Source organism: Canis lupus, chromosome 9 (assembly GCF_003254725.2).
Source record: "Canis lupus dingo isolate Sandy chromosome 9, ASM325472v2, whole genome shotgun sequence".
NCBI classification, from domain to species: Eukaryota; Metazoa; Chordata; class Mammalia; order Carnivora; family Canidae; genus Canis; species Canis lupus.
In genome coordinates, this window is record NC_064251.1 from 51,094,570 (window position 1) to 51,118,848 (window position 24,279).

The 24,279-nt window shown below is 57.9% G+C and overlaps 2 protein-coding genes across 12 annotated transcripts in view; both read left to right on the top strand.

The window, feature by feature from the left end:
• Positions 1–13,366, top strand: part of ADAMTS13 (ADAM metallopeptidase with thrombospondin type 1 motif 13) — a 30,484-nt gene extending 17,118 nt beyond the window's left edge. For 6 of the 11 annotated variants that reach the window (XM_025475671.3, XM_035720306.2, XM_035720310.2 and 3 more), the window contains 13 exons: positions 288–469; positions 2,173–2,308; positions 2,389–2,518; positions 4,326–4,509; positions 5,158–5,284; positions 6,430–6,559; positions 7,526–7,708; positions 9,503–9,707; positions 10,313–10,622; positions 11,188–11,334; positions 11,623–11,799; positions 12,105–12,277; positions 12,887–13,366. In XM_025475671.3, coding sequence (XP_025331456.1) covers positions 288–469; positions 2,173–2,308; positions 2,389–2,518; positions 4,326–4,509; positions 5,158–5,284; positions 6,430–6,559; positions 7,526–7,708; positions 9,503–9,707; positions 10,313–10,622; positions 11,188–11,334; positions 11,623–11,799; positions 12,105–12,277; positions 12,887–13,072 — 2,270 coding nt within the window. In that variant the 3' untranslated portion in view covers positions 13,073–13,366. Of the gene's footprint in view, positions 1–287; positions 470–2,172; positions 2,309–2,388; positions 2,519–3,266; positions 3,454–4,325; positions 4,510–5,157; positions 5,285–6,429; positions 6,560–7,525; positions 7,709–9,502; positions 9,708–10,312; positions 10,623–11,187; positions 11,335–11,622; positions 11,800–12,104; positions 12,278–12,886 lie in introns of those variants that run through there. The other 5 variants (XM_035720313.2, XR_004818390.2, XM_025475672.3 and 2 more) reach the window with 5 other exon arrangements.
• A 393-nt stretch (positions 13,367–13,759) lies between these two features.
• Positions 13,760–24,279, top strand: CACFD1 (calcium channel flower domain containing 1). Its single transcript, XM_025475719.3, has 5 exons — positions 13,760–13,937; positions 17,212–17,284; positions 18,719–18,844; positions 21,450–21,557; positions 22,048–24,279. Exons 1-5 carry the CDS (start codon positions 13,817–13,819, stop codon positions 22,136–22,138), a joined length of 519 nt encoding a protein of 172 aa, XP_025331504.3. The 5' UTR covers positions 13,760–13,816; the 3' UTR covers positions 22,139–24,279.

A 24,279-nucleotide genomic window follows, 5' to 3' on the forward strand; every position in this document is an offset into this window, starting at 1 on the left:
GTTCTGGACAGAGCCACAGAGCCACTGACATGCGGAAGCCTTCTGAGGGCAGGCGCCTGTGTGCCTATGGGAGGATGTGCCTTGCTTGTTGCGCGGATGGCCTGCGGACTGAGGTGCTAGGCAGACAGGCTCCTTGGGGAGGGCTCGGGCCTGGGGCGAGGAGATTTATCCGACTGTTGCTACCACCCCTTTCCATAAGTCAGGATCTGTTCTGGTGGGTGGCTGGTGCCCACCTGCCACAGCTGTGGAGGGGGTGCTCCCCTGCTCACAGCCTTGCCCCCCCACAGCGGTGCGGATCCGAGGGCACTACATCGTGGCTGGGAATTCTAGCATCTCTCCCAGCACCACCTACCCCTCCCTCCTGGAGGACAGCCGTGTGGAGTACAGAGTGACCCTCACCAAGGACCGGCTGCCTCACCTGGAGGAGATCTCCATCCGGGGACCCACCCAGGAAGACATGGAGATCCAGGTGACCCAGAGGGCCTAGGGGACTCAGCAGGGCCTCCTCCTGGTATCACCCGCTTATTCATTCAGCAGCCCCTGGAGTTCTGAGGGTGGGTGTGCAGGGGTCAGGGGCTTGCCTGAGGTTGGGCTGTGTGGCTGAGGTCTGAGATGAGCTAATGCTGCTGGGCCAAGCAGGGAGTGGCGTGTGTTGAGGGAAGTGGGTGTGCACAGGGTGGGTAATTAGGAGGGATAAGGGAAGGGGAGAGGGCTGGAGGGCTTCATGATCTCCAGGGGTTGGGGAGGGAGGCTGGTGAGGGGGCTCTGTGTAGGGTACAGGGGGGATTGGGCCTGTGTCAGCCCTGGCTGAGGGAGGGTGCGGGGAGTGAGACAGTGGGGTGCCCAGATTAGAGACTCTTGTAGCCCAGCAGCTGGAAGCAGGGAAACCCAGAGGTCAGGGGCCAAGGCCTAGGGACTCAGGTAGTCTGGACTTTGAATCCTGGCTCTGCAAGAACTTGGGCAAGGGAATTGACTTTTCTGAGTCTCAGTTTTCCCATCTGCAAAATGGGGCTAAGCACACACGCATTATGAAGTTATTATAAAGGTTCATTTTTTAAAGATAAGTTGCGTTAGGCATGTGGTGGTGTGTCTGGCACCCTACATGTGCAAGCACCCTGAAAGGTGGCTGCTGCGACAAAAGTCCTCGCTGGCTTAGGTCTTGAAAGTACCCGACACTGAGGATGCCCCATCCTAAAGGTGGGAAAGTGAGCCCCCTCCCACCAGAAGTCCTGAGGCAAAGGGACGGGCACAGCAAGGGCCTGACCTGGAAGCTGAATGCTCTCCCAAGCCTCTCTGTCCTCTGCAGAGCATCCTAGGCTCTCAGCCTGACTCTGCCACCACCCTGGACCTCAGGCTTCCTCTGTAGAATGCGCACGAGCTGCTGGCCTGCCTGCTGGGGTTATGGGGTGCATGTGCCAGGCAGTGTTGGCAGCCATTGCTGGTACCAAGGAAACTCTGAGTGGATGTTGACTCTCACTGTTTCTTGGGGACAGAGGTACATGGGAGCACATGCTTTGGGCGCGTCATCTGCACGTGAGCTCCTCTGCACATGTCCCCATGCGTGCTTTGCTGAGGAAGGCACTTGGAGGGAGAGATGGATGTTAGCATGTGTGTAAACAGCCCTGAGGCTCTTGGGGAGGGGGCCAAGTCTCAGTGATCTCTGGTCTAGCCGCCCTAGCCTCTGCCCCCACAGCTGGAGGAGACAGTGGGGCTCCCCCAGAGTCCACCCAGGCCAAAAGGAGCCCCCTGGTGAGCCACTCACTTCTTCCCTGCCTGCCCACGCAGCCCAGTTCAACCACTTCCCTGCCCCCAGGAATGGTTCTCAGGTGGTAGCAGCCAGCTGAGCTGTCTGCATCCTTTGCAGACATGTATGTATAAAATGTATGTATTTGTATGTATAAAAATACACATTCTTGGGCCCCTCCTAGAGCCACTGAATCAGGACCTACCAGGCTGGGCCCGAGAACCCCCATTTTTACAGAGGATGGTGCTGTGTGGCTAGATGAGGCATCGTGGGGGCAGGTGCTGGAACCTTGGAGGCCTCCAGAGCTTAGCCTTCAAGCCTGGCCCCTCTCTGGGGCTGGGCTAGGGGACGGAGCCCAGTGTGACCCTCAGAGCTCCTTCACGGAGCCCACTGGACAAGGACCCGAGCTCTCTGTCTGTCTCGTGAAGGTTTACAGGCGCTACGGGGAGGAGTATGGTGACCTTGCACGCCCAGACATCACCTTCACCTACTTCGAGCCTAAGCAGCCACAGGCCTGGGCCTGGGTCGCCGTGCGGGGGTCCTGCTCGGTGAGCTGTGGGGCAGGTGAGGCCCGGGGCAGGGCTCGCCTGAAGCATGGTTTGCGCCCTGCAGGGAGGTGGCCCAGCCTCCCTCTTCCCTCCCAGGGCGGCGCTGGGTGACCTACAGCTGTCTGGACCAGGCCAGGAACGTGTGGGTGGAGGCTGCCCGGTGCGAAGGGAGCCAGCAGCCAGCAGCGTGGTCAGAGTCCTGCACCCCCAGGCCCTGCCCCCCACAGTGAGTGCTGTTGCGCTAAGCCATGGCCGCTGGGCTCTCACTGGCTACGGAGCCCATGTCACGTGCGCTCAGTGAGGCCACGTCCAGGCATGTTCTCCGTAGTCTTGGATGCTGCCCTGGGAGGTGGGTTATGTCAGTACCCCCATTTTGCAGGTGAGGACATGGAAACTCGGGCAAACACAGGTGACAGCCTAGTGTGACCCATACCTGCTGCACCTTGTCTGTGGGCACATGCTGCAAGGTGGAGGTGACCGCCCTCCCCAGAACGGTTGTGGTGAGGGTCAGAGAGGTGACGGGAAAGTACCTGGCCTGTGCAGCTGGTAGGAGTGTAACGTTAAGAACAAGACTGTCCTTGTTGAGTGCAGAGCTGATGCAGCTACCTGCCAGCACTTTAAAAAGTTGATTGATTGTAGGCTCCACACTGGCTGTGGAGCCCAACATGGGGCTTGAACTCATGACCCTGAGATCAAAACTTGAGCTAAGAGCAAGAGTCTGATGCTGAACTGACTGAGCCACCCAGGTGCCCCTTGCCAACACTTTTATACAGGTGTCCTCTGGCTCAGGTGCAGCTTGGAGATATCTGGAGGGCCCCTGGGCTGAGGTGGCTGTATGTGTGCAGTGTCCAGGCACCTGCAGGGACCTGGGGCCTGGCCCAGCACAGGGAAGCGAGTCAGTTGGATAGATCTGCCTGTCTCTCACCGCCTCCCCCAGGGGATGGAGGCCAACACTCTGTTCCCTTCCTCTGCAGCTGGGCAGCTGAGGACTTTGGTGTGTGCCGGGCCTCCCATGGGGGAGGCTTGCAGGAGAGGGTGGTGCATTGCATGGAGGCCCAGGGCAGCCTCCTGAGGACATTGCCCCCTGCTTGGTGCAGAGTACCGGCCCCACAGCCAGCAGTGCTAGAAACCTGCGACTCTCATCCCTGCCCCAGGAGATGGGTCCGGGGATGCAGGGAGGCAGTGTGCCTGGCAGGGCTTGTCCCTGCACTGAGCCCTACCCTGAGTGTCCCCTCTTCACAGGACTCTGGCTGGGTCTGGAGTGGCCAGCTTCAGAATCACTATCCAAGAGACCCTGGGCCGGCCATTTCCCTCTCTGAACCCCCTAGTCCCTGCTTAGGAGGGGTTGTGAGGACCAAGTGAAGCCACAAATGTAAAGCAATGTGTCACTTTGCCATTGCTGTCCCCAGGGCACCTCCCATCCCTTCGGTGTCCAAGCTGACAGTGGCTTATTCTGATTTGCCACTAATTGGCTGGGTGACCGGGTCAAGTCCCTTCCCTCCCTGGGCCCCAGTGGGGAGAGGGTTGGCCTAGATCACTGGTGGCGCACGCATGGCTTGGGCTCCTTTGTCCCTCTCCCATCCTTGGCGGACCTGGGAATCCTCACCCTTTCCCACATAGGCCCACTCCTGCCTCAGGACCCTTCCTGCTTCAGCACGGCAGGAAGCCACCACCTGTCAGGGTTGCCACACACGAAACACAGTGGCCATCCCTGATCTGGGTGATCTGATTGTGTTACAGCACCCACTTGGATGCAAGGAGTGGTGGTACTCTCTGGATGGAGGCCCACCTTCCTCTCTGGATGGCAGGAGGGTCAAGGCCTGTGTCACTGTCCCTGGGGTGCTGAGTGGAGTGCTGGCAGTAGTTCATCCAGCACTTTAGGGAGCAGCCTCTGGATTTTGTTTCTTTGTGGGGCTTCTCATTGAGCTCTTGGACACCAGGGTGTAGGTTCACTGCCTCCTGTCCCAGGAGTGAAGCTGTACCTACAGCCCAATGAGAGGCAGGGCCTTATGTCTGTCCTGTGCCATCCTTAGGCAGGAGGCATCGGATGCATGCACAACAGCCTGTGGAGCAGACCTGGCATCACAGAATGTGACGTGTGTGCACAGGGTAGCTGGCCTGGAGACACTGGCCACGGCTGGACCCTGCTCCACAGATGAGAAGCTGCCTGCCCTCAAGCCCTGTGTGGCCACGGCATGTCCTCCGGGACAGGGTTATGTGAGTGTCCCGGGCATGAGGGTGACCCAGGCTATTGGGGGTATATCTGGTCAGGAGAATGGGGAGCACTGGTTACCGTAGACCTCCTGGCCAGAGCACAAAGACCGTCCTTCTGCAGTGCTACTGTGTGCAGGATCCCCCTGGTCAGAGGATGGACCTAGGGAAAAAGCACAGGGACCGCTGGGAAGCCCGCCTAGCCTTCCCTCCAGCTGGCAAGCAGGGCCAGGGACCCAGACCCTGTCAGAATGCTGCCAGTTCTCCACTACACAGAGAAACCATGCCACAGTCCCGCCTGTGTCCTGGGGCTTGCAGACAAGGGTACTGGCCAAGCCTGTGTCCTTGAGGCTGGTAGTGATTGCAGAGCCAAGTGTGCCTGCAAATCTGGCTCTTGAGCCCCAGCCTCAGCCCTGCCCCCCAGCAATAACTCATGCCAGTACAGAGATCTAGGTGGGTAGTGGGGTGAGGACATCCTCTGGTAGCCAGAGCACGCCTCCCTGGAAAGGAGTAGCAGGGAGGGGCAGGCTTTGGGTGTTGGTGACCACATCTGCTCTCTCCTGAAGAGATTGGGTTGGAGGAGGGAGGACCAGGTGCTCAGGGATCTAGAGGGGGCAAGCCAGAATGCACCAGCTTGTTGCTTGTCCCTTGCAGCCAGACCTCCAGTCTCTGGAGGAGGAGAAGGAGGCCACATCCCCATCAGGAAGTGCTGGGCTGAGGGCTCGCACCACACACATGTGGACCCCCCTGGCAGGGCCATGCTCTGCCTCCTGTGGTCAAGGTGAGGTGCCCAGGGCTCATGAGCTCTTCCCTGTCTGCATTTTGCCTGGTTCTAAAAAGCATGTGAATTGGCTTACAGAGAATCCACACTATGGAGGAATATGATGTAATACACGAGGACGTTGGGGCAGAGTAAGGACCACCATGTAAACTTGTTCATTGCTTGGCTGAAAGATAGAAAAGATAACAAAACTCAGCTATTTGTCAAGATCTAGAAAAGCAGCAAGAGAAGGGCCCCAGTAGCTCTGAGCTTCCTGGCAGCCACACCAGAGGAATGAGATTTTTAAGATACGCTGTGTCCTTTCTTTCTTTCTCTCTTTCTCTCTCCCTTTCTTTCTTTCTTTCTTTTTCTTTTTTCTTTTTTTTTTTTTTTTTACGATTTTATTTATTCTTTTCATGAGTGACACCAAGAGAGAGAGGGATGTGGGACTCTATCCCAGGACCCCGGGATCACGCCCTGAGCCAAACGGGTCCTAGGCACGCTCAACCACTGAGTCACCCAGGTGTCCCAAAATTTGTGCATGTTTAGACTCAAGACCAGAGACTTTTTTTGAGGATACTCCTAAAGGGGAGGTTCAAGGAAACGAGCTCTAGTAGCATATTTGTTATAAACACGGTAAGATGGGATCCCTGGGTGGCGCAGCGGTTGGGCGCCTGCCTTTGGCCCAGGGCGCGATCCTGGAGACCCGGGATCGAATCCCACGTCGGGCTCCCTGCATGGAGCCTGCTTCTCCCTCTGCCTGTGTCTCTGCCTCTCTCTCTCTCTCTCTCTCTGTGACTATCATAAAATAAATAAATAAATTAAAAAAAAAATAAACACGGTAAGAGATTTTCACATGGCAATTCTCATAAAATAACAGTAAACAACAGCAGCTACCACTTGAGCACCTACTATGTGCCAGGTAATTTGTATCTCCATTTTAAAAATCTATATAAATATCCCTGTAAGTTAGGCACCATCGGGTGAAAAATCTGAGGCTCAGAGAGGTTAAGTCACTTGTCCAAGGTTACACAGCTGGTAAGTGGCCAAGTCAAGACTCAAACCCAAGTAGGCCTTTTCTGCTAGAGCTCTCCAGAGAGCTGGCCCCTGTAGTTCTTATTGAACCCTCCTCTTGGGGCTTGGGGGTCCCTGCTTCCTCCCTGCAGGCCTGACAGAGCTGAACTTCATGTGTATGGACTCTGCCCTGGGAACCCCTGTCCGGGAAGAGCTATGTGACCTGGAAAGCAAGCCTGGGAGCCGGCAGGAGGTCTGCCAGGCTGCCCCATGCCCGGCTTGGTGAGTGGTGGTGGTGGTGGGGAGGCTCAGTGCCTCAGTGCCGCAGGGGGCGTTGCGGCAGCTGGGTCCCCTACAGAGGAAGGACTCTTACCCTCTGATTGAGTGCTGGCCTTCTTACTGTGGGTGGGAGACCCAGGCCTTGGCGGGGGTGGGGGGGTGGGGGCAGGTGCCACTTGATGTTCACTGTGTGGGGCTGGACCACAGCCACCCCATCCCCCTGCCTCACTCCAAGAGCTGGCCGGCCCCCAGGCCCCATCCCATCAAGGACTGCAGTCCAGAGCCCTGCCCTGCCAGGTGGGCCCCTTCCCAAGGAGACAGGTAGTCCTAGGCATGCATCCTTAGAGGTGGCATCATCACCTTCCTGTAAGCTCCTGACCCCCAGTGCCCTCACCTGCAAGAGTGGGTCACACCGGTGTCCTAGAAGGCTGTGGGGGATGCTGTGGGCACACGTGGCCGATGGTTCACTTGTCATTGCTTGCTCTTTACTGAGGGCCTGCCATGCCCAGGTGCGGTTCTGGCAGTGGGGCTGCAGCAGTGAGCACCCAGCCCTACCCTCCTGGACCAGACACCAGGGGTAGTGGAGAGATGGAAGAGAAATCAAACAGACAGGGAGACAGAGTTTGACAGGTGGTGCTGGTGTGATGTGGCAAACACAGTGGGAAGGAAGATTGGGAGTGCTGGCCAGGCCCTGTCCGGGCTGAGATCCCTAGGGGAGACAGACAGCTTTGCAGTCCCCCTGGGGTGCCCTGCCTTTCCCCCGTCTGACCTTTGAAGACATCAGTTTGCCTTCAGCTTTCTGTCTGTAAAACAGGCCCTTCTGAATGTTCTCCGTCCACTGTGCCCAGCTGCTCCATGGAGATGTAAGGGTGACCCTCAGAGGAAGGACCCCTCCAGACCCTCTCCAGTATGGGGAGATGAGGGGAAGCCCTGTTCCCTTGGGTCCCCCCTGACTCCAGTTTGCCCCAGGTGGAGGTACAAGCTGGCCGCATGCAGTGTGAGCTGTGGAGGAGGGTTTGCGCAGAGGATGCTATATTGTGCACGGGCTCACGGGGAGGACGAGGACGAGGAGATCCTGCCAGATACCCAGTGCCAGGGGCTGCCTCGTCCAGAGCAGCAGGAAGCCTGCAGCCCAGAGCCCTGCCCACCCAGGTCAGCAGCCCCGAGGTGTTGGGGAAGCAGCCTGAGGTCCTGGAGTGTGCAGACACCAGGCCAGTTGCCGTGGGGCTTATTTTAGGGTGGCTCTGGCCAGGGAGACAGTCCTTGGGAAGCAGGACTACTGGCAGGCTGTACCAAGTGTCAGAGGTGACATTCCAACAAAATGCAGGTGGCATGGCCCGCTCTGATTGGGGTGAAGGTGTGGGGAGGGCTGGAGAGCTTCCCTGGGAGAAGGCAGGGTGTCAGCGGAGCCCAAGGATGGTCCCAGCTGGGGTGTGGGACAGAAGAGCTCAAGCCAGCAAGGTCCAGAGGTGGGGTCCGAGCCTCCTAAGGAAGAGTAGACAATCGCCCACCTTGTTCACAGCTCCACGGCTGCGTCCTTGTAGTTTTGCACTTTGACCAATGAAATGCCTTTCTGTATCATCGAAAGAGGCAAACAGACACCCATGTGCCACCACCAGGTTTAACAGATGTGCTTTATTGCCACATTTCCTTCATGTCCTTGGCTTTAAAAAAATACACCATTCCAGATAAGAATTCGTTTAAATTAGAAGCCTTAACTCATCTATGATATCTTTGGGGGTATGTTGCAAAGTAGGGAGCATACTTTATTTCTCCAGATTGCTAACAGAATTTCCCCCAGCCGGCTCCATTATCATGTCTTCTTAGATCCTTGTGTGTGTTGGGATCTGTGTCAGGGCTTTTGACCCGATTCTGCAGTTCGCAATCCCCCATTGATCCCCATCCCCATATCAGGCTGTTTTAAATACCGTAGCTCTGTGGTCCATTTACCACCCGCACCAGTGTCTCTTGGCTTCTTTGCTTGTGCTAAAGTCCCTTGGCCATGCAGCACATTCATTTATATGGGATTTTATCTGGGACTTGTATGGGAATTTGACATGCATAACGTCTAGCTCCTCTCTGGATGTCACTGTAGCCGTGTCCTCCTTGATATTCTGGAACACATGCTCCTGCCTCAGGGCTCCTGCGCCTACCTTCCCATTGTGTGGATGCATCTTCTCTGGATATCCTTGCAACCAGGCTCTGCTCAAAGCACCACAGCAGCGAGGTGGGGAGTCCTGAACAGCACACCCTACTTACCTCAGGACTCTCGGCACTGCCTGACTCTACCATTTAGCATTTATTTCTCTATCTGCTGTCTCTTCCTTCGAGCCTGTGGTTTCTCCACGAGGGGTTATTCTGCCTCCCAGGGGACATGTGGCAATGTCTGGAGACATTTTAAATGTCATGACTAGGGAATGGGGGGGGTGTTAGTGGCCTCTGGTGAGTGGGTGGAGGCCAGGGGTGCTGCTGAACATCCTACACTGCACAGATGGCCCCCATGACAGAACCACTGGCCCCAAATGTCAGTGGTGCCGAAGTGGAGAGGCATATGTGTTCTGAAGGGTGGCATGGGAGGCTTGGTTGGTTCACTCCATTTTCCTAGCGTCTAGAAGAGTGTCAGGCCCACGGAAGGCATGTGTTTGAGAGGTGGCATCCCAGAGCCAGGAGGTGGCACAGTGTCACCATTAGAGCCTCAGGCTCCAGCACGGGCTCCCTGGGTTCGGTCTCAGCTCTAAAAAATGTCGGCTGTTATCATTCATTGAATGATTACAAGTTAATACGGGCAGAACTGACCCACACCAAGATTTGTTTTCCCTTCTCCTGGGGCATGTTTTCCTCCATCCCTGTTACTTGGAATCACCAACCAGGAATGGTGAGCCATTGATAGGAAGGGCTCGCTCTTCCTGGGCTCAGGGCTGCACTCTGGGTCTTTTCTTCTTGCAGGTGGAAAATCATGTCCCTCGGCCCATGCTCAGCCAGCTGTGGCTTTGGCACTGCCACACGTTCTGTGGCCTGTGTGCAGCTCAGCCAAGGCCAGGACATTGAGGTGGATGGGGCAGCCTGTGCGGCTCTGGTTCGGCCTCAGGCCAGCATCCCCTGCATCCTCGCCTATTGCACCTACCGGTGGCATGTCAGCACCTGGACACAGGTAAGTTGTGTGGTTGGGGCTGGGGCTGGGGCTGGGGCTGGGAAGTGCATCTGCTGAGGGTCCTCACACACGGAACCCTGGGGGCTCTGATTGTGATTCCCTGAAAGGAGGGGGCTAGTGGGGTAGGAGGTCGTTGGGGCACCCAGAGATGGAAGACACAGCAGGGCCTTGAGACCCAAGGGGCAGGTCTAGCCCAAGGTCCAGAGACACCAGAAGATGAAGGGGAAGGTAACTCTGTTCCACACCTTGCTTTTCTGGTGTTGTCCTGTGTCCAGCACCTCACAAGGTACTAGAAAGACAAAGGTAAATAAGGTTAGGTCTCCTGATGGGTAAGCTCACTCATGATGTAGAGGGGGAGAAGAGGCAAAGTAGCCAGCCACCGCTGGTGTCGGTCACAGGACTCTGGGCATCCAGGTTGGGTAGAGGTGGGAGCTCAGACGAGGACAGGGTGGGAGCCTCAGTCTCCTCACCTGTGGAATGGAGAAACATGCTTGCCTCCTGGGCTGTGCAAAGATTAGATGGGATCATTCCTGGCCAGTGGTCACCGCTGCCCCCGATGCCCTCTGGCAAGGTCAGCCTCAGCTTCCTTTCCTCTTTCCTGGCAGTGCTCTGTCTCCTGCGGAGATGGCATACAGCGCAGGCGTAAGGCCTGCCTTGGACCCCAGGCCCAGGCACCTGTGCTGGCTGACTTCTGCCAGCACTTGCACAAGCCAGCCACTGTGCGGGGCTGCTGGGCCGGGCCCTGTGGTGGGCAGGTGACTCCCAGGCCAGCACCCAACGAGGAAGCCACTGCTCCAGACCAGGCCACTGCTGGTGCCTCTCCGGAGTGGCCTCAGCCCCAGGCCCACCTTCTATCCCCAGCACCCCCGCTTCAGAGGCTTCTGCCTGGGTCTCAGGAAAACCCAGCTGAGTCCAGTTATGTTCTTCAACCTTTCTGTCTGGGTGGCTGGTTGGCTGGCTGCAGGAGGGGTGGGCAAAGGCACCACCACTGGGAGAGCTGGGACTAGCTCCTTGTGGGGACCCCTGGGGCTGTCCTGCGGAGCAACCCTCAGAACCCTGGGTTGTGTGCGGCTAAACTGAAGGGATGGGCTCTGGAGGTGGTGCTCTGGGCTGGCCCTCTTCTCCCACTCTGTATCCACCAGCAGGGTGCAAACTCACTTTTATTATCATCAAGGGAAGGAAACCTGTGTTTTCAGAGAGTCGGCCCCAGGTCTGTGGGACTCAAAGCCAGGCCCTACTATATATGCTGCCTCCCTCTGTCTGGAGCATCTTGGAAGCGGCTCTGTGCCCTGGATGGTGACACTTGGACCCATGCAGCTCCCTTCTCTCCCCTCAGCATGGTCTGGCTGGGCCTAGGAGGATGCCAGCCACTCCCCTGCCTGTCTCCCACCCAGCATGGAAAACTCCAGGCCCCACCCTGCTAGGGATGCCCTGCCCACCCAGAAGCTCTGTTCACCGGGGGCCCCTGTCGCCTTTCCAGGTGCCTGTGGCCGGCAGCATCTTGAGCCAATGGGAACTATTGACATGCGAGGCCCAGGGCGGGCTGACTGTGCAGTGGCCATTGGGCGGCCCCTGGGTGAGGTGGTGACCCTCCAAGTCCTCGAGAGTTCCCTCAGCTGCAGTGCTGGTACGTCTCGGGCCGTGTGTGCAAGTGCTGCAAGTGCCAGGCCGCCAAGCACCAGTGAGCGTGAGCCCACCCCGTTCGGGGCCAGATGTGCCACGTGCATCTCCATGCATAATCCTCATGGCCATCACGCGATTGGCCTGGGACGCCCCAGATGATGAAACTGAGGTGGTGTCCAGTGACTTAGAGTCATACAGCCGGGAAGTGGGAGGGCCCTGCCCACAGCAGTGGGTCTACCCCAGGACACCTGGAGTGGGGGTGCTGGAGCCTCACTGCACTGCCGCTTCCTAGGGGATGTGTTGCTGCTTTGGGACAGGCTCACGTGGAAGAAGATGTGCGGGAAGCTATCTGGCATGACTTTTAGCTCCAAGACCAACACGCTGGTGGTGAGGCAGCGCCGCGTGCGGCTGGAAGGTGGGGTTGTGCTGCGGTACAGGAGCCGGCCTGCACCGGGAGCCCCCCACCGAGGTATGGCAAGGTGTTTGAGCCTCCCCCACATCCCTGCAGGGTGGCTGGGTAGGCGCTACTGTTAACTGGCTGGCCGGCCAGGCAGAGAGGGCACCCATGGAGATGGAGGAAGACACCCCTGGCTCCTCGACCCCAGGATGAGGTCCCAGCATGTGTGCTGTGCCCTTCCTCGCTGGGGCCTGGCAGTGACATGGGTGGACATGAGACCTGACTTTGACCACAACACCAAACTTTCCCCCTTCACTGCTCCCCTGGTGGTCCACACCCAGTCCACATCCAGTTCATCCACCTGCTCCTCTCTACAGAGTGTGACATGCAGCTCTTCGGACCCTGGGGGGAAATCGTGAGCCCCTCCGTGGGTGCTGATGGGAGGAACTCAGGGGGCTGCCGCATCTTCATTAATGTGGCCCCACAGGCCCGAATTGCCATCCATGCCCTGGCCACTGATGGCACAGGAACCGGTGCCAGCTATGTCTTGGTAAGGCCAGGATGGGGACAGGAACAGGCGGACTTTTGCTATGAATCTAGACAGCTGTCTCTGGGGATGGGAGCCAGGAGTACTCTACTAGAGGACCCCCTGAGTTTGCTCAAAAACCCCAAAATCATTAGTGAAAGAATGAGAGAGAATTTCCTCCAGGTACATCAACAAATGTTTCTTGAGCTCCTCACAAGAGTGAAATAGGAATACACTTTTTCTGGTGTAGACTGTCAGCTAGCCCAGGACTAATGCATAATTTTAGACCCCAAAAGAACTTTTCCAGAAGAGCGGGCTCCCCCCACAAAGTTCATGGGGGACTGTCCTCTGCAAGGTGTTAGCTCCCCTGTTGTAGGCAGCCTGGCTTCTGGAATCAGACAGACCTGAGCTCTGATCCCAGCTCTAACACCCTGGCTGTGTATCCTTGGGGAAGTAGTATAACTTCTCTGAACCCTAGTTTCCTGGTAGAGTAACAGTGCCTTCCTGATAGGGCTGTTGTGTGAAGATTATATGTGATCCTGACTGTATGATCCCTTGTATATCAAAGGCTCCCCGAATGCTAGCTAGTTATCATTTGTGGCTGGCCCTCTGGGGCTGGCCCTTTCCCTTCAGATCCGGGACATCCACAGCCTGAAGACGATGACATTCCGTGGGCAGCAGGCACTCTACTGGGAGTCGGAGGGAAGCCAGGCTGAGATGGAGTTTAGCCAGGGCTTCCTGGAGGCGCATGCCAGCCTGCGAGGCCAGTACTGGACCCTCCAATCTAGAGTGCAGGAACCTGGCTGGGCTGAGCCCTAGCTTCCTCTCTGAGCACATACCTCCAGTGACCTGTGGGCACAGGGGGATGCCTCCTCCAGACCCCAGAAGAGAAAGGAAGGAGCCTGACATTTATGAGCACCTCTTAGGTGCCCGGTGAGGCCCGGAGGGTTGATTCTGGGCTCTGAATGCTCTCCAATTTGGATTCCCTCCAATCTCTATCTCCTTTAGGACTTCCTCCAACATGTCAAAGGCTGGGCGGTGGGAGGCAGGGACTGGACTCGCTGGAAAGGCAGTCTCCAGCCTCTCTACCAATAAACGGAATGTGCAGTCTGAGTAGCGTTTCCTTCCCCAAACCTGTCCAATCTGGCTTGAAAACCTATCCCAAGGCATTGCCTGGATTCCCGGGCAGCGGTCGGGCTCCAGACCCATTCTTGAGCCGCGCCATCCCAGCGGTCTTCCCCTTTGCCACCCAGGGTGGAGGAGCGGGGGGGCTGCGGAGTCCAGAATGGGCCAGACCCAGCGCACCTGTTAATTGCGCGCGCCGCCCGGCCGGGACGCGCGTCCAGCAGGGACGATCTGAGCGCCGAGAGCGCCCGGGCCGCGCCGCCCCGCCCCCTATGCTAATGAGCACGAGCCCTTCGGGCGCACCTTGCCCCCCGCCCTGCGGGCCCCGCCCCCTATGCTAATGAGAGGCCGCCTCTCCCACAAGGCAGCGCGCCGGGCCGACGCGGCCGGCTCCGGAGTGCTTTGTGAGGGCGGCGGGCTGCGCCAGACGGCGGCACCATGAGCGGCTCGGGCGGGGCGTCGGCGGCGGCTGTCAGCTCCGCGCCGCCGGCGCAGGACGAGGGCATGACGTGGTGGTACCGCTGGCTGTGTCGCCTGTCGGGGGTACTGGGGGCCGTCTGTGAGTACCCGGCCCGGGGGAGGGGCCGGCCACGTCGCCCACCGCGCATGCGTGCCGGGTCCTGCCCCTGGGCGCGCCCCCGCGGGGAGGGGCTGGGGGCGGGGCGGGGCGGGGGCTGCGGGGCGCGCGCGGGGCGGACGCCCGGTGGTTGCTATGGTTACTGGCCCTGCGGCCCGGGCTGGGGCGACCCCGGGCGGGGCTGGCGGCTCTGGGGACGTTCCGGGAGGGAACGCGAGCTCCCGCGGCCCAGTCGCTGCCCCCGCCGCGTGTCCCTGCGCCCGGGGCTTGGCGGGTCCTCCCAGATGGCGCCCGGGCCGGGCGCGGCTTCGCCCGCTGACCGGGGCGTGGGTGGGGGCGGCAGCCGCCTTCACCTTTGGGCGACGGTCGTTGATCCGTGGGACGTGCCAGGGGACGGGCGGAGAGGGGTCCTCCCCGTCCATCCCTCTGCCGGCCGCTCTGCCGCTTCTCCCGCCCCGACGCAATGCCCCCAGCGCCATCCCCGACGCACATCCTGACCTCCAGTTGCGGGGACGCCGGGGCACATTCCCCCTCCCCGAAGGAACACGAATAGGAGGCAGACCTGCCACGGAAGTAAAGCAGAGATCCTACGGCGGGTTCTCCGAAGGCAGAGGCGCGTCTGAGTGGTCCGCTCTCCTCTCCTCTTCCCGTGGCCCTCAACTTTGGGAATTGCTGGAGCCGAGAGGGCACCTGGCACAGAGGGTGGGGCGGGGCAGACCCCCATCCAGTCTGCCGGGGGAACACCTTTCAGGGTCCCCTGCAGGTCCCGCAGCCCTGCCGGGTGGGTGGATGCGGGAAGTTCAGGAGTGCGAGGTGGGAGTGTGCGGCTCAGGCAGGGCGTGCCCTTATCCAGAGGTGGCCCCTGCGTCCCTGTCACGGGTGTCAGAGCAAGCACGTTTTTGCCTCCAGAGGAGAGACTGGTGGTTTGAGGTCAGGACTTAGATAAGACCCTCTCCAGTTTGGTTAGCTATTTTCCTTGCAGATCAGAGTAGGGGGGCCTGGAGGGAGTGACAGTGGTCAGTGGGGTAGAAAGGAAGGGTTCCGACTGTGGCCTGTGGGCCGTCACCCTCCCACTGTCTTGGATTCACCGTTTCTGCTGATTTCTCTAGGTCCTCAGGCAGTTCTGTGCCTCTCAAAGTGGGGTACCTGGGTCACCCCAGGACTTCATGGTGTTGGGGCTACAGATGAAGCACCAGGAGAAGCTCATGCCATTGCTCTCAAATGTCAGTTTCACTCGAAGATTGTGAGGCAGGGGTTGTTATGTAAATACCACGTAAGGTATTTGTGTGCACGGGGTAGAGTGCAAGGCACCCAAGAGTTTTAGGGATGAGGGACACCTGGCTGGTGCAGTTGGTGGCATGTGAGACTCTTGATCTTGGGGTTATGAGTTCGAGCCCCATGTTGGGTGTAGACATCACTTAAAAACAAAATCTTTTTTTTTTAAGATTTTATTTATTCATTCATAGAGACACACACACCGAGAGAGAGAGAGAGAGAGAGAGAGAGAGAGAGAGAAAGAGGCAGAGACACAGGCAGAGGGAGGAGCAGGCTCCATACAGAGAGCCTGACGTGGGACTCCATCTAGGGTCTCCAGGATCCCGCACTGGGCTGCAGGTGGCGCTAAACCGCTGCGCCACCGGGGCTGCCCAAAAACAAAATTTTAAATAAAAAAAGCTTAGGGATGAAACAGGAATTCTGATAAGGGTTGCACTCTGGCTGGTCTCTTCAGTGTAGGGTTGCCCTCCTCATCAGCAGGCGTCTTGGAGAGGCATTTATTCTGGGTCCCGACAGTCATCCAGAAGCTATAGCCTGGGATCAAAGAGGACTGTACAGGATGCCTCCCTCACTTAGCAAGAACTGGAAACTTCAGGGGGACGGACATCTTCCAGCCTAGATTGTCCTAGGACTCCTGGCTGAAGCTTCTGTCTGGGTTGAAACCTGGTTCTCCCCCAAGGTTGGCTGTTCGCAGGACGGTGGGGGGAGGGTGGGCCCTGGAGGTGAACTGCTAGCTGCCACAGGTGTAGGCCTCTGTCAGGTGAGTCCAGGCCCACCTGAAATCAGGGCAGAAGCAGGACTGTGTTGGGGGTGCTCACATTTGTGGCCCTGGGGAACCTCGCTGCCTGAAAGCATACATGCCATGTCCAAGGGGAGTACCACCTTCTTAGTAGGCAGAACATACCTCTGTCATTCTAGGAGACCTTGGGGACACACGAGGGCAGTCCCTCTGCAGTTTGGGCTCACTTCATCTGGTTTCCTCTCCCACCACGGGTAGTCTGCATTGGGTTACCAGGGAAAACAGCCCGAGAATTCCAGGCCAGTCAGGGATCAAGTGCAGAGGAGCTGCTGCAAGTTTAATGAACTGGTTGCTAATTGCTGCCTGAGTGCCGAGCTTCCAGCCCCACCCCAGCTAAGGCCCCAGCTGGGTGCTGGGCTGGGTGCCAGGCTGGGTGCCAGCTGGGAGCCAGGGCCCAGAAGTGTCTGGCCAGCTCTGGGAGTTCTGGGTGAAGCAGGGCCCAGAGGCAGCTGGTTGTGTGCAGAGGTGGAGGCGAGTGTGGCACACCCTGCCTGTGGGGCACAGTCAGAAGCCCTGGGCTAGGCTCCACATTTGGGGCCTCAGGGCCTGATATTCCAGGGGTCTGTGGGCTGGGCTGTGGCACTTGCCTGTGTGCAGGAGAGAAAACGGACCTACAAAAGTAACAAGAACATCCCCAGGGTTCCTTAGCTGGTGTGCAGTTCACAGCCGGTGTGGTGATCCAGGTCTCCCTGATCCCAATTTCTGTTCCAAGAGAGGAAAGGCAGCCCTTGACCCAACCAAAATCCAATCCATGTTTCCTGCATCAGAGGGCTTCTTATGTGGCTAATCCTGTGAGTGGTGGTGCCTGCCTGACCTGAACCCCCTAGACTCCTCTCTCTCTTCATCCTCAATACCTTGAGGTCGGTAGGGGTTCAGCTGGGGTTCAGAGGCCAGCCCTCCCAGTGGTAGATTGGACAGAGGGTGACACGCCCTCTGAGCCCACCAGCCTCCAGCTGCACGCACACTTGCTCTGGGGCCTGGGGCAAGCTGCTTCACCTCTCTGAGCCTGCATCCTCACCTGGGGTGTGGGGCAGTTACATTGGTCCCACTTGTGTCCGCTGGCAGAGAGGAGGCTTGCGGGTTCTGCGGGGGGGAAACAAGTGCTGGGTGTCGGAAGGAATCCTTCCTGGCAGGCTCTGTCCCTTCTTCCCCGCTGATTCCTGCTCCTGTCTCGCTTCCAAGCTTGTGCCATCTCGGGCCTCTTCAACTGCGTCACTATCCACCCTCTGAACATCGCGGCCGGCGTGTGGATGATGTGAGTAGCCTTGTGACCTACTGTCTTGCCCGGTGGGGTTTGGGGCATGTGGATTTCTGGTCGCCGGGCAGGTCTTCACCTCCTTCATACCCTGCCATGTTCGGTTTTTCTGATTCTCATTAGGGCCGGGCCCTGGAAGGCTCCTACCCAGGCCTTTATTGTAGGGCCAGAGTCACAAACATTTCCCGAGTGCCCACTGAGCCAGTCTTTGCGGGCACCATGTCCACTACCATGGGCCTGGCCTCTGGGAGCTCTGGGAGCCATCAGAGCCAGTCAAGGGCTGAGTTGGAGGCTTGGTGTCTGGTGGGGTTGGAGTCAGGTGCTGGGATCAGGAGCTCCAGCTGGGAGGTGGGCAAGCCACAGACAGGGCAGGTCAGAGCTGGTGTGGGACCAGGTAGTTAGAATGCCCTAGATGAATTCCCTGCCCACCTCGTGTCAGGATACCTCGATCCCGTGGGAAGGGAACGCAGGGGTGAGCCCTGACCAGTGCAGCTCTGGCTGCATCTGACCAACCCAGCGCATGCGCCAAGTGGCTGTGCACCAAGCAGTGCCTGTGCCCGTATGGGACTTGGCCGGGGAGGGGCACAGAGATAGACGGGGGGCCCTGCCCTCAGAGAACTCAGGCCAGGGGTGAGGCTTGCTGTGGTGGGGCCCAGAGGCCTGTGCTGGCCACAGGCAGTAGGGATGGGGGTGGGTCAAGGCGCTGGGCCCAGGCGTCAGTGGGTAGAGTCAGGAGACTGGCTGGCTGGGTGTGGAAGGGCTGGGAGGACTAGGGAGAGCCAGGGCGAGTGTGGGCTGTGCAGAGTCCCTGCTTGGGGCTCAGGTGGGCACCTGGGGCACCCTCAGCTTGATTCTCTGTAGGTCATGAGGGCCCAGTGTCTGTGACGGTGACCCAGCTGTGGAGAACACGAAGACTGGAGCAGACCCTCCGTCAGTCCCCACGGCCTAGTTGTTCCCAGCCCGAATATAGGAAGGCGGGCCGGGGTAGGGGGTGGCAGGGGAAGAATACTGCACAAAAGGGCTTGCTAAGCTCCCTCCTCCCTACGTGGGCTTTGTGAGGGGCAGCCTTCAGTGACTGTGGACGGACTGACCCACTCTGGGCTGTCCCAGTGGGTGAGCCGCTGCTGGGGACAGCTTTCCCAGGGCTGATGGCCCTGTGGGTGACAGCAGTGATCATGCTAGTAGCTGAGTGGCAGTCCACGCTCTGCAAAGTGCTACTGACAGCAGTGCCATGATGGAGGGGGTCTTGTCTCCTTCAAATACAGGAGGATAAAGGGAAGACCAGAATCTCCCTCTGGAGCATTCAGTTTGGTTAGGGAGGCTGGCATGTGGGCAGCGGTTCCGCAGAGGCCCCAAGAGGAGCCGTGGGGGGCCATTGGGGACCTCCTGCTCTCCAGGCCCATCAGCCTGCCACCCTCTCTCCCTGCCCTCCAGCATGAACGCCTTCATCCTGCTGCTCTGCGAGGCACCCTTTTGCTGCCAGTTCATTGAGTTTGCGAACACCGTGGCGGAGAAGGTGGACCGGCTGCGCTCCTGGCAGAAGGCTGTCTTCTACTGCGGGTGAGGGGCCCCAGGGGCCGGAACGGCTCGGAGGCTGACCCCCAAACTCAGGAACCCCAAGGGCAGGCGATGGGTAGCAGCCAGCATGCGGGGCTGTTGGTGAGGATGGGCCTGGGTGAGCCTGGTGCAGGGTCCTCTGCGCCACAGTGGTGGCCATTGTGAAGTGGGACCAGTGGTGCAGCGGCCGGGGAGTGAGCTCAGCGCTGCAGTCACCTGCGCTGCAGATGTGAGGGGCGGGAGCCCTGCCCTGGGCTGCGTCAGAGAGAAGTGTGTGCCTGCAGCTCTGGCCCAGCCTCGAGGAGTTGTTAAGTACATCTTGGTAGGTCCACAGGACACGTCTGTGGGCAGCCTTTGGAGAGAGTACTGTCCTTACAGGTGCCCTGACATGAGGGCAGGTTGCAGAACAGAAACCGTCACCTTCCAATAGGCTTTCCTTTGATTTTCCCACTTCTTTTTTTCCCCAAGATTTTATTTATTTACCCATGAGAGACAGAGAGAAAGAGAAGCAGGCTTCCTGTGGGGAGCCCGATACAGGACTCGATCCCAGGACCCTGGGATCATGCCCTGAGCCGAAAGCAGATGCTCAACTGCTGAACAGTTGAGGCACCCCTGATTTTCCCACTTCTGACAACAGATTTGGTACACAGCACTGCCCACCTGAGTCATGAGGTTGAACCAATTTCAAGATGTCTGGGACTCCAGGACTGTGCCCTGGGCTGAAGGCCGACGCTCAATCACTGAGCCACCCAGGGGGCCCTTGATCTTTATTTTTAAGAAATGTGTTTTAAAAATACTAACAGAGATATACATTCATTAAAAATGATTTGGAAAATATTAAAGCCCCATTGCTTGGAACGTTTAGGTCTCTGTCCACTTCTGCATGGGGAGCCTTTTAAACCTGTTTCTTGGGACACCTGGGGGGCTCAGTGGTTGAGCATCTGCCTTCAGCTCAGGTCATGATCCCAGGGTGCTGGAATCGAGTCCCACATCAGGCTCCCTGCAGGGAGCCTCCCCTTCTCCCTCTGCCTGTGTCTCTGCCTCTCTGTGTCTTTCATGAATAAATAAAATCTTAAAAAAATAAAAAATAATAAACCTGTTTCTTACACAGTTAGCTCCATCCTAAGTAAATATGTATCCTGCTTTTTTTCACTTAATATCGTGATATAAACACTCACTTTCAGTACTACCACAAAGGCTTTATAAGGTTACTTTTAATGATGGGAATACTCATTCCACTGTGGACGTCGTGCTTTTCTTAAGTTCCAAACTGTGGTGCAAATCAAATACACAGTGATGTGCCAACACGTTTTCTGTGATGCTTTCCTTGAGATATGTTTCCAGGTATGCACTTATGAAGTCAGAGAGCACAGTCATTGAAAAGGTTTCAGTACGTGACTGCTACTTTCCAAAAAGGTTTTCAGCATTTCCACCACCTCCATGGCCCAAACCCTCCCGGGGCCATGCACCGTTTTACAGTTGTGTCCGTTGTTTAGGAGCTGACCTGTTCTTCCAAATGTTTTTGCTAATTGCATTTTCTTTTTTGAAAATGGTCTAATTTACTTTTTACCTATTAATGGGAGACATTCATTAATGGCATCTTACTGTTTTACGTTGCAAGTTCCTACATTTCCTGCAGTGAAGATTTTTTAATCCTTTGTTATATTTCCTGCAAATATTTTTTCAGCTGGTTTGCCTTTGTTTTGACAGAAGATTTTCCTCTGTGCTCTTCTTGTGTGTGTGTCATTTCTATTATGCTTTTACTTAGAGATTTTATAACCACAGTAAAACCTCACGATCACTTACTTGTCTGTTCTGGATAGAAAGTCAGGTGGAATTCGACTGGCCAGTCTGGTGGCCCAGTCTGACCTTCTTTGTGTACAGGGTGTGTGAGGGCAGGTGGGGCTGCTGGGGAGGCAGCCTGGCCCAGGGAAGCGACAGGACGGAGTGCTGGTCCTCTGGTTCACCCTAGCCACTGCCCCTGGTCTGGGAATCCCAGCCAGCGTGTGGAGTCAGCCCTAGAGACATTGGAGCCCGAGTGGACACCTGCCACCAAGTGGCACCAGACTGTGGTCAGGGGACGAGATGGAGCCAGGGCTGCTCCTGCTGGGAACCTTGCAACTAGGAAGCCCCACGCCTTCTGCAGCTTAAGCTCTGGGATCTTTCTTAGTGAGACGGGGCTGGCTTTTCTGCAGCATGAAGAGCTACCATATGTTTGGTGCTGACGTTGCTGATCCGGGCATTGTGTTGTGTAGTTAACAGGGAGGAGTTCAGGAACTTGCCAGTCGCTAAGCCAGTAGAGGGTGAACTGTTTTAGGAACAGGGAGGGTGGATTGTCCCAGGGTTGTTTCACCCTTTGTGTGCCACAGACCCTTTCAAAGATCTGATGAAGGCTTTATGTCCTCTCCCCAGAAAATACAGAGAATTGTGCGGACAGGTGCATGGGTGTTTCTGAAGCCTGCTGGTGAACCTATGTCCAGACTGATTTCTAGGGACCCTTCTTGTACCTGGCTGTCTGGGAAGGGGGCCGGGGTTGGTCTGGGGAGCCTGGAGGTGGGGTGGCAGCTTCAGGATGGGGGTACCCCCTTGACCTCTGCCTCTCTCCTAGGATGGCCATCATTCCCATTGTCATCAGCCTGACCCTAACCACGCTGCTGGGCAACGCCATTGCATTTGCCACCGGGGTACTGTACGGGCTGTCTGCTCTGGGCAAAAAGTACGTATGTTTTTCCCAGCCCCTGGGAGGAATCTGAAGTCTCTCAGGGAGGAAGGTCAGAGACAGGCCCCCCTTAGCCGTTTGCGGAAACTGAGGCACAGAGGTTGTCAGTGACTTTTGTCAGTGTTCCCAGGGTGTTCAGCTCTAGGGAATGAGAGCGAGAGGGTTCATGGGCTTCTGGTGGCCCGGCTGTACCTTGCCGCAGCTGATAGTGGGGATGGCAAGTCTGGCTTGGGGGAGCTTCTTCCTCTGCCCTCAGAATCAAGACTGCAACTCTCAGTCCTTCTCCACCCACCATCCCAGGCAGCCTGTGCCACTCTTAGAGGTGATATGTGTGCCATCGTAGCAACAGGGTCTCTGGGGAAACCAGAGGCCCAGTAGTCTCTTCTGCAGGTCATGCTTTGGTCACAGGCCAGGAATCTGGTGGTGGCTGGGAGGGCTGTGTGCCTGGGGTCTGTCCTCACTGTGATGTGGACTCGTTCTCTCCCAGGGGTGATGCAATCTCCTATGCCAGGATCCAGCAGCAGAAGCAGCAGGCAGATGAGGAGAAACTCACGGACACCCTGGAGGGGGAGCTGTAATGTGAGCTTCCCGCTCGCCCTCTGGTTCTGTGTGGACACATCCTGCAAGGACAAGGCCTGGAGCATTGACCCCGAAGGACAGCCTGGAAGAGGAGCCCCTGCCTGGCTCCCAGCAGTCCCTGTACGCCTGTCCCTACACCTGGAGTCCTCTTCTGTCTTTTCCTCTCTATAGCTTGGTATCTCCTGGCCCTGGACCGCAGCCAGCAGCAAGGAGACTGGCAGGGACAGCAGGTAGCCTCAGGGGTGACCCAGGCCACAGGACTGGAGGAAGGGCCTGCAGTAGCTATGCAGACAGCCCATCTGGCTCCACTTCTCACAGCTGGCCTGGCTTGGCCAGAAACAGACTGCTGTGCACATTTCCAGAATTACAGCACTAGCAGAACCACCGGGGATCTGCTGAAGGCTTGGGAGGAACTTCCCCTGGAGATGCTGGGCCTGTGCTCAGATGGGAGGCACGTCAACCCGGGCCTGGGCATTGGTCAGAGGGAGCCTCCTCTTGGCTCTCCAGGCAGGAACATACCCTGTAGGTTGAGCCACCTGGGCCCCCTCTGTTCACCTGCCATTGGGACAGAGCTGTGCCCTGCTGCCCAGGGTCTCTTACCACTGCCCAGGCCCCTCCCGATCTCTCTCTTCTCTGTGGAAGCCCACAGCACTCCCAGGATGCTCCTCGAGTACCCAGAACAGCAGCTTTGGCAGCGGGTAGACAGTTGGGTACTTGTCTCAGTTCCCTGGAACCTTGGACAGGCCATTCCAGGGACTTCTCACGGGCCTGGCCCATGCTCCCAGGTTCTCCCCGTAACCCCCAGGGCCTTGGTGCTAAGCAGCTGGGGAGGGCAGGCTCTCCTCTGTCCCATGGGGCTCTTTGTCCGCCTGTCTGATGCGGTCCTGCCATGTTAGCCGTGGCCCAAACCCGGTTATTAGGGCTAAGCTTGACCCACCAGCATTCCTGCTGGCCTGCCCCCTACCGTGCCCTCGGGGAGCTTCTTGCCTTTGAGAGCTGGGCAGAGACCACAGCTGCCTCCACCACCATAAGCTGTCCCCACTGCTCCAGGTGCCAGGCCATCAGGGAACAAGGCCTATGCAGAGGGCCCAAGGAAGCAGCCCTACCCGGGATGTGCGCCATCTACCCCGGCCACCCTCCATGCCGTCATTACTTGTGTCCCCTACGTGTGTCTGCCTTAGCCCGCTGCCGTTCTGCTCCCCAGACTGGCCCCCCAGCTGCTAGGCCCATCCAACGGGGCCTGGCCTAGCCCGGGGGGCACTGGGGAGAGACGGGCTGGTGTGGACAAGTCTCCCTCTGGGGCCCAGCTCCCGCCCATTCTTCCCCTAGGACCTGGCTGTGCCTGCTCACAGCTGGAGCTCAGCCCCAGCCCTGCTTTGTTGAAACCCCCCTCAGGCTGTGTCCTGATCTTTGCTTCCCAGAGGGAGCTCTCTGGGGGCTTGTCAGTGTTGGACAGTGAGAGCAGCAGTCACTGCCCTGGGGACATGTCAGAGGGCTTCTGGTCAGCAGAGGGCCCTGCTGCCTTCCAGAGCTGGCCAGGCTGAGCCCTGTGGTGGCCGGCCAGGTGGGACACGTGCCTTCAGGTGTCCGCTGGGACCACCTTCCTCAAACAAGCACTAGGTTCAAAGGGCTGTGAGCTCTAGACTCTCCAGGCGGGCGGGAGTGTGTGTGTGTGTTCTGTGTGTGTTCTGTGTGTGCCGTGAACAAGACCTGTCTACCTCCCAAGAGGAGCACTCTTGGCTCATTCTTACCCAGGGAGTGGGACTTGGGGTCACCTGGGCCCAGTCCTCCTGCTCCTTCTGCAGGAGACAGGCTGTCTGTGATCCAGGAAGGATGCACCTCCACCCTGTCAGGAAGTGGGGTGTTGAGTGGGCCCTAGAAGCAGGGGACCGGGGGGGGGGGGTGCTCCAAACCCTCCACATGTGCCCGAGGTTCCCAGCGAGTAGAGCTAAGCAGTCCTGGAGTCGGTGACCATCCCTCGGTGTGAGGTGCTTCCCCATGAGGAACAGCCATCGGGGGCAGAGGGGCTGGGCCGCCAGGGTCCACCCTGCCCCCATGGGTCTGCACTGTCTCCTTGGGGGCCTCATGTACGCTGTGTTTAGCTTGCATTTTGAGCAATAAAGCCTGGTCGTAGTTTGTA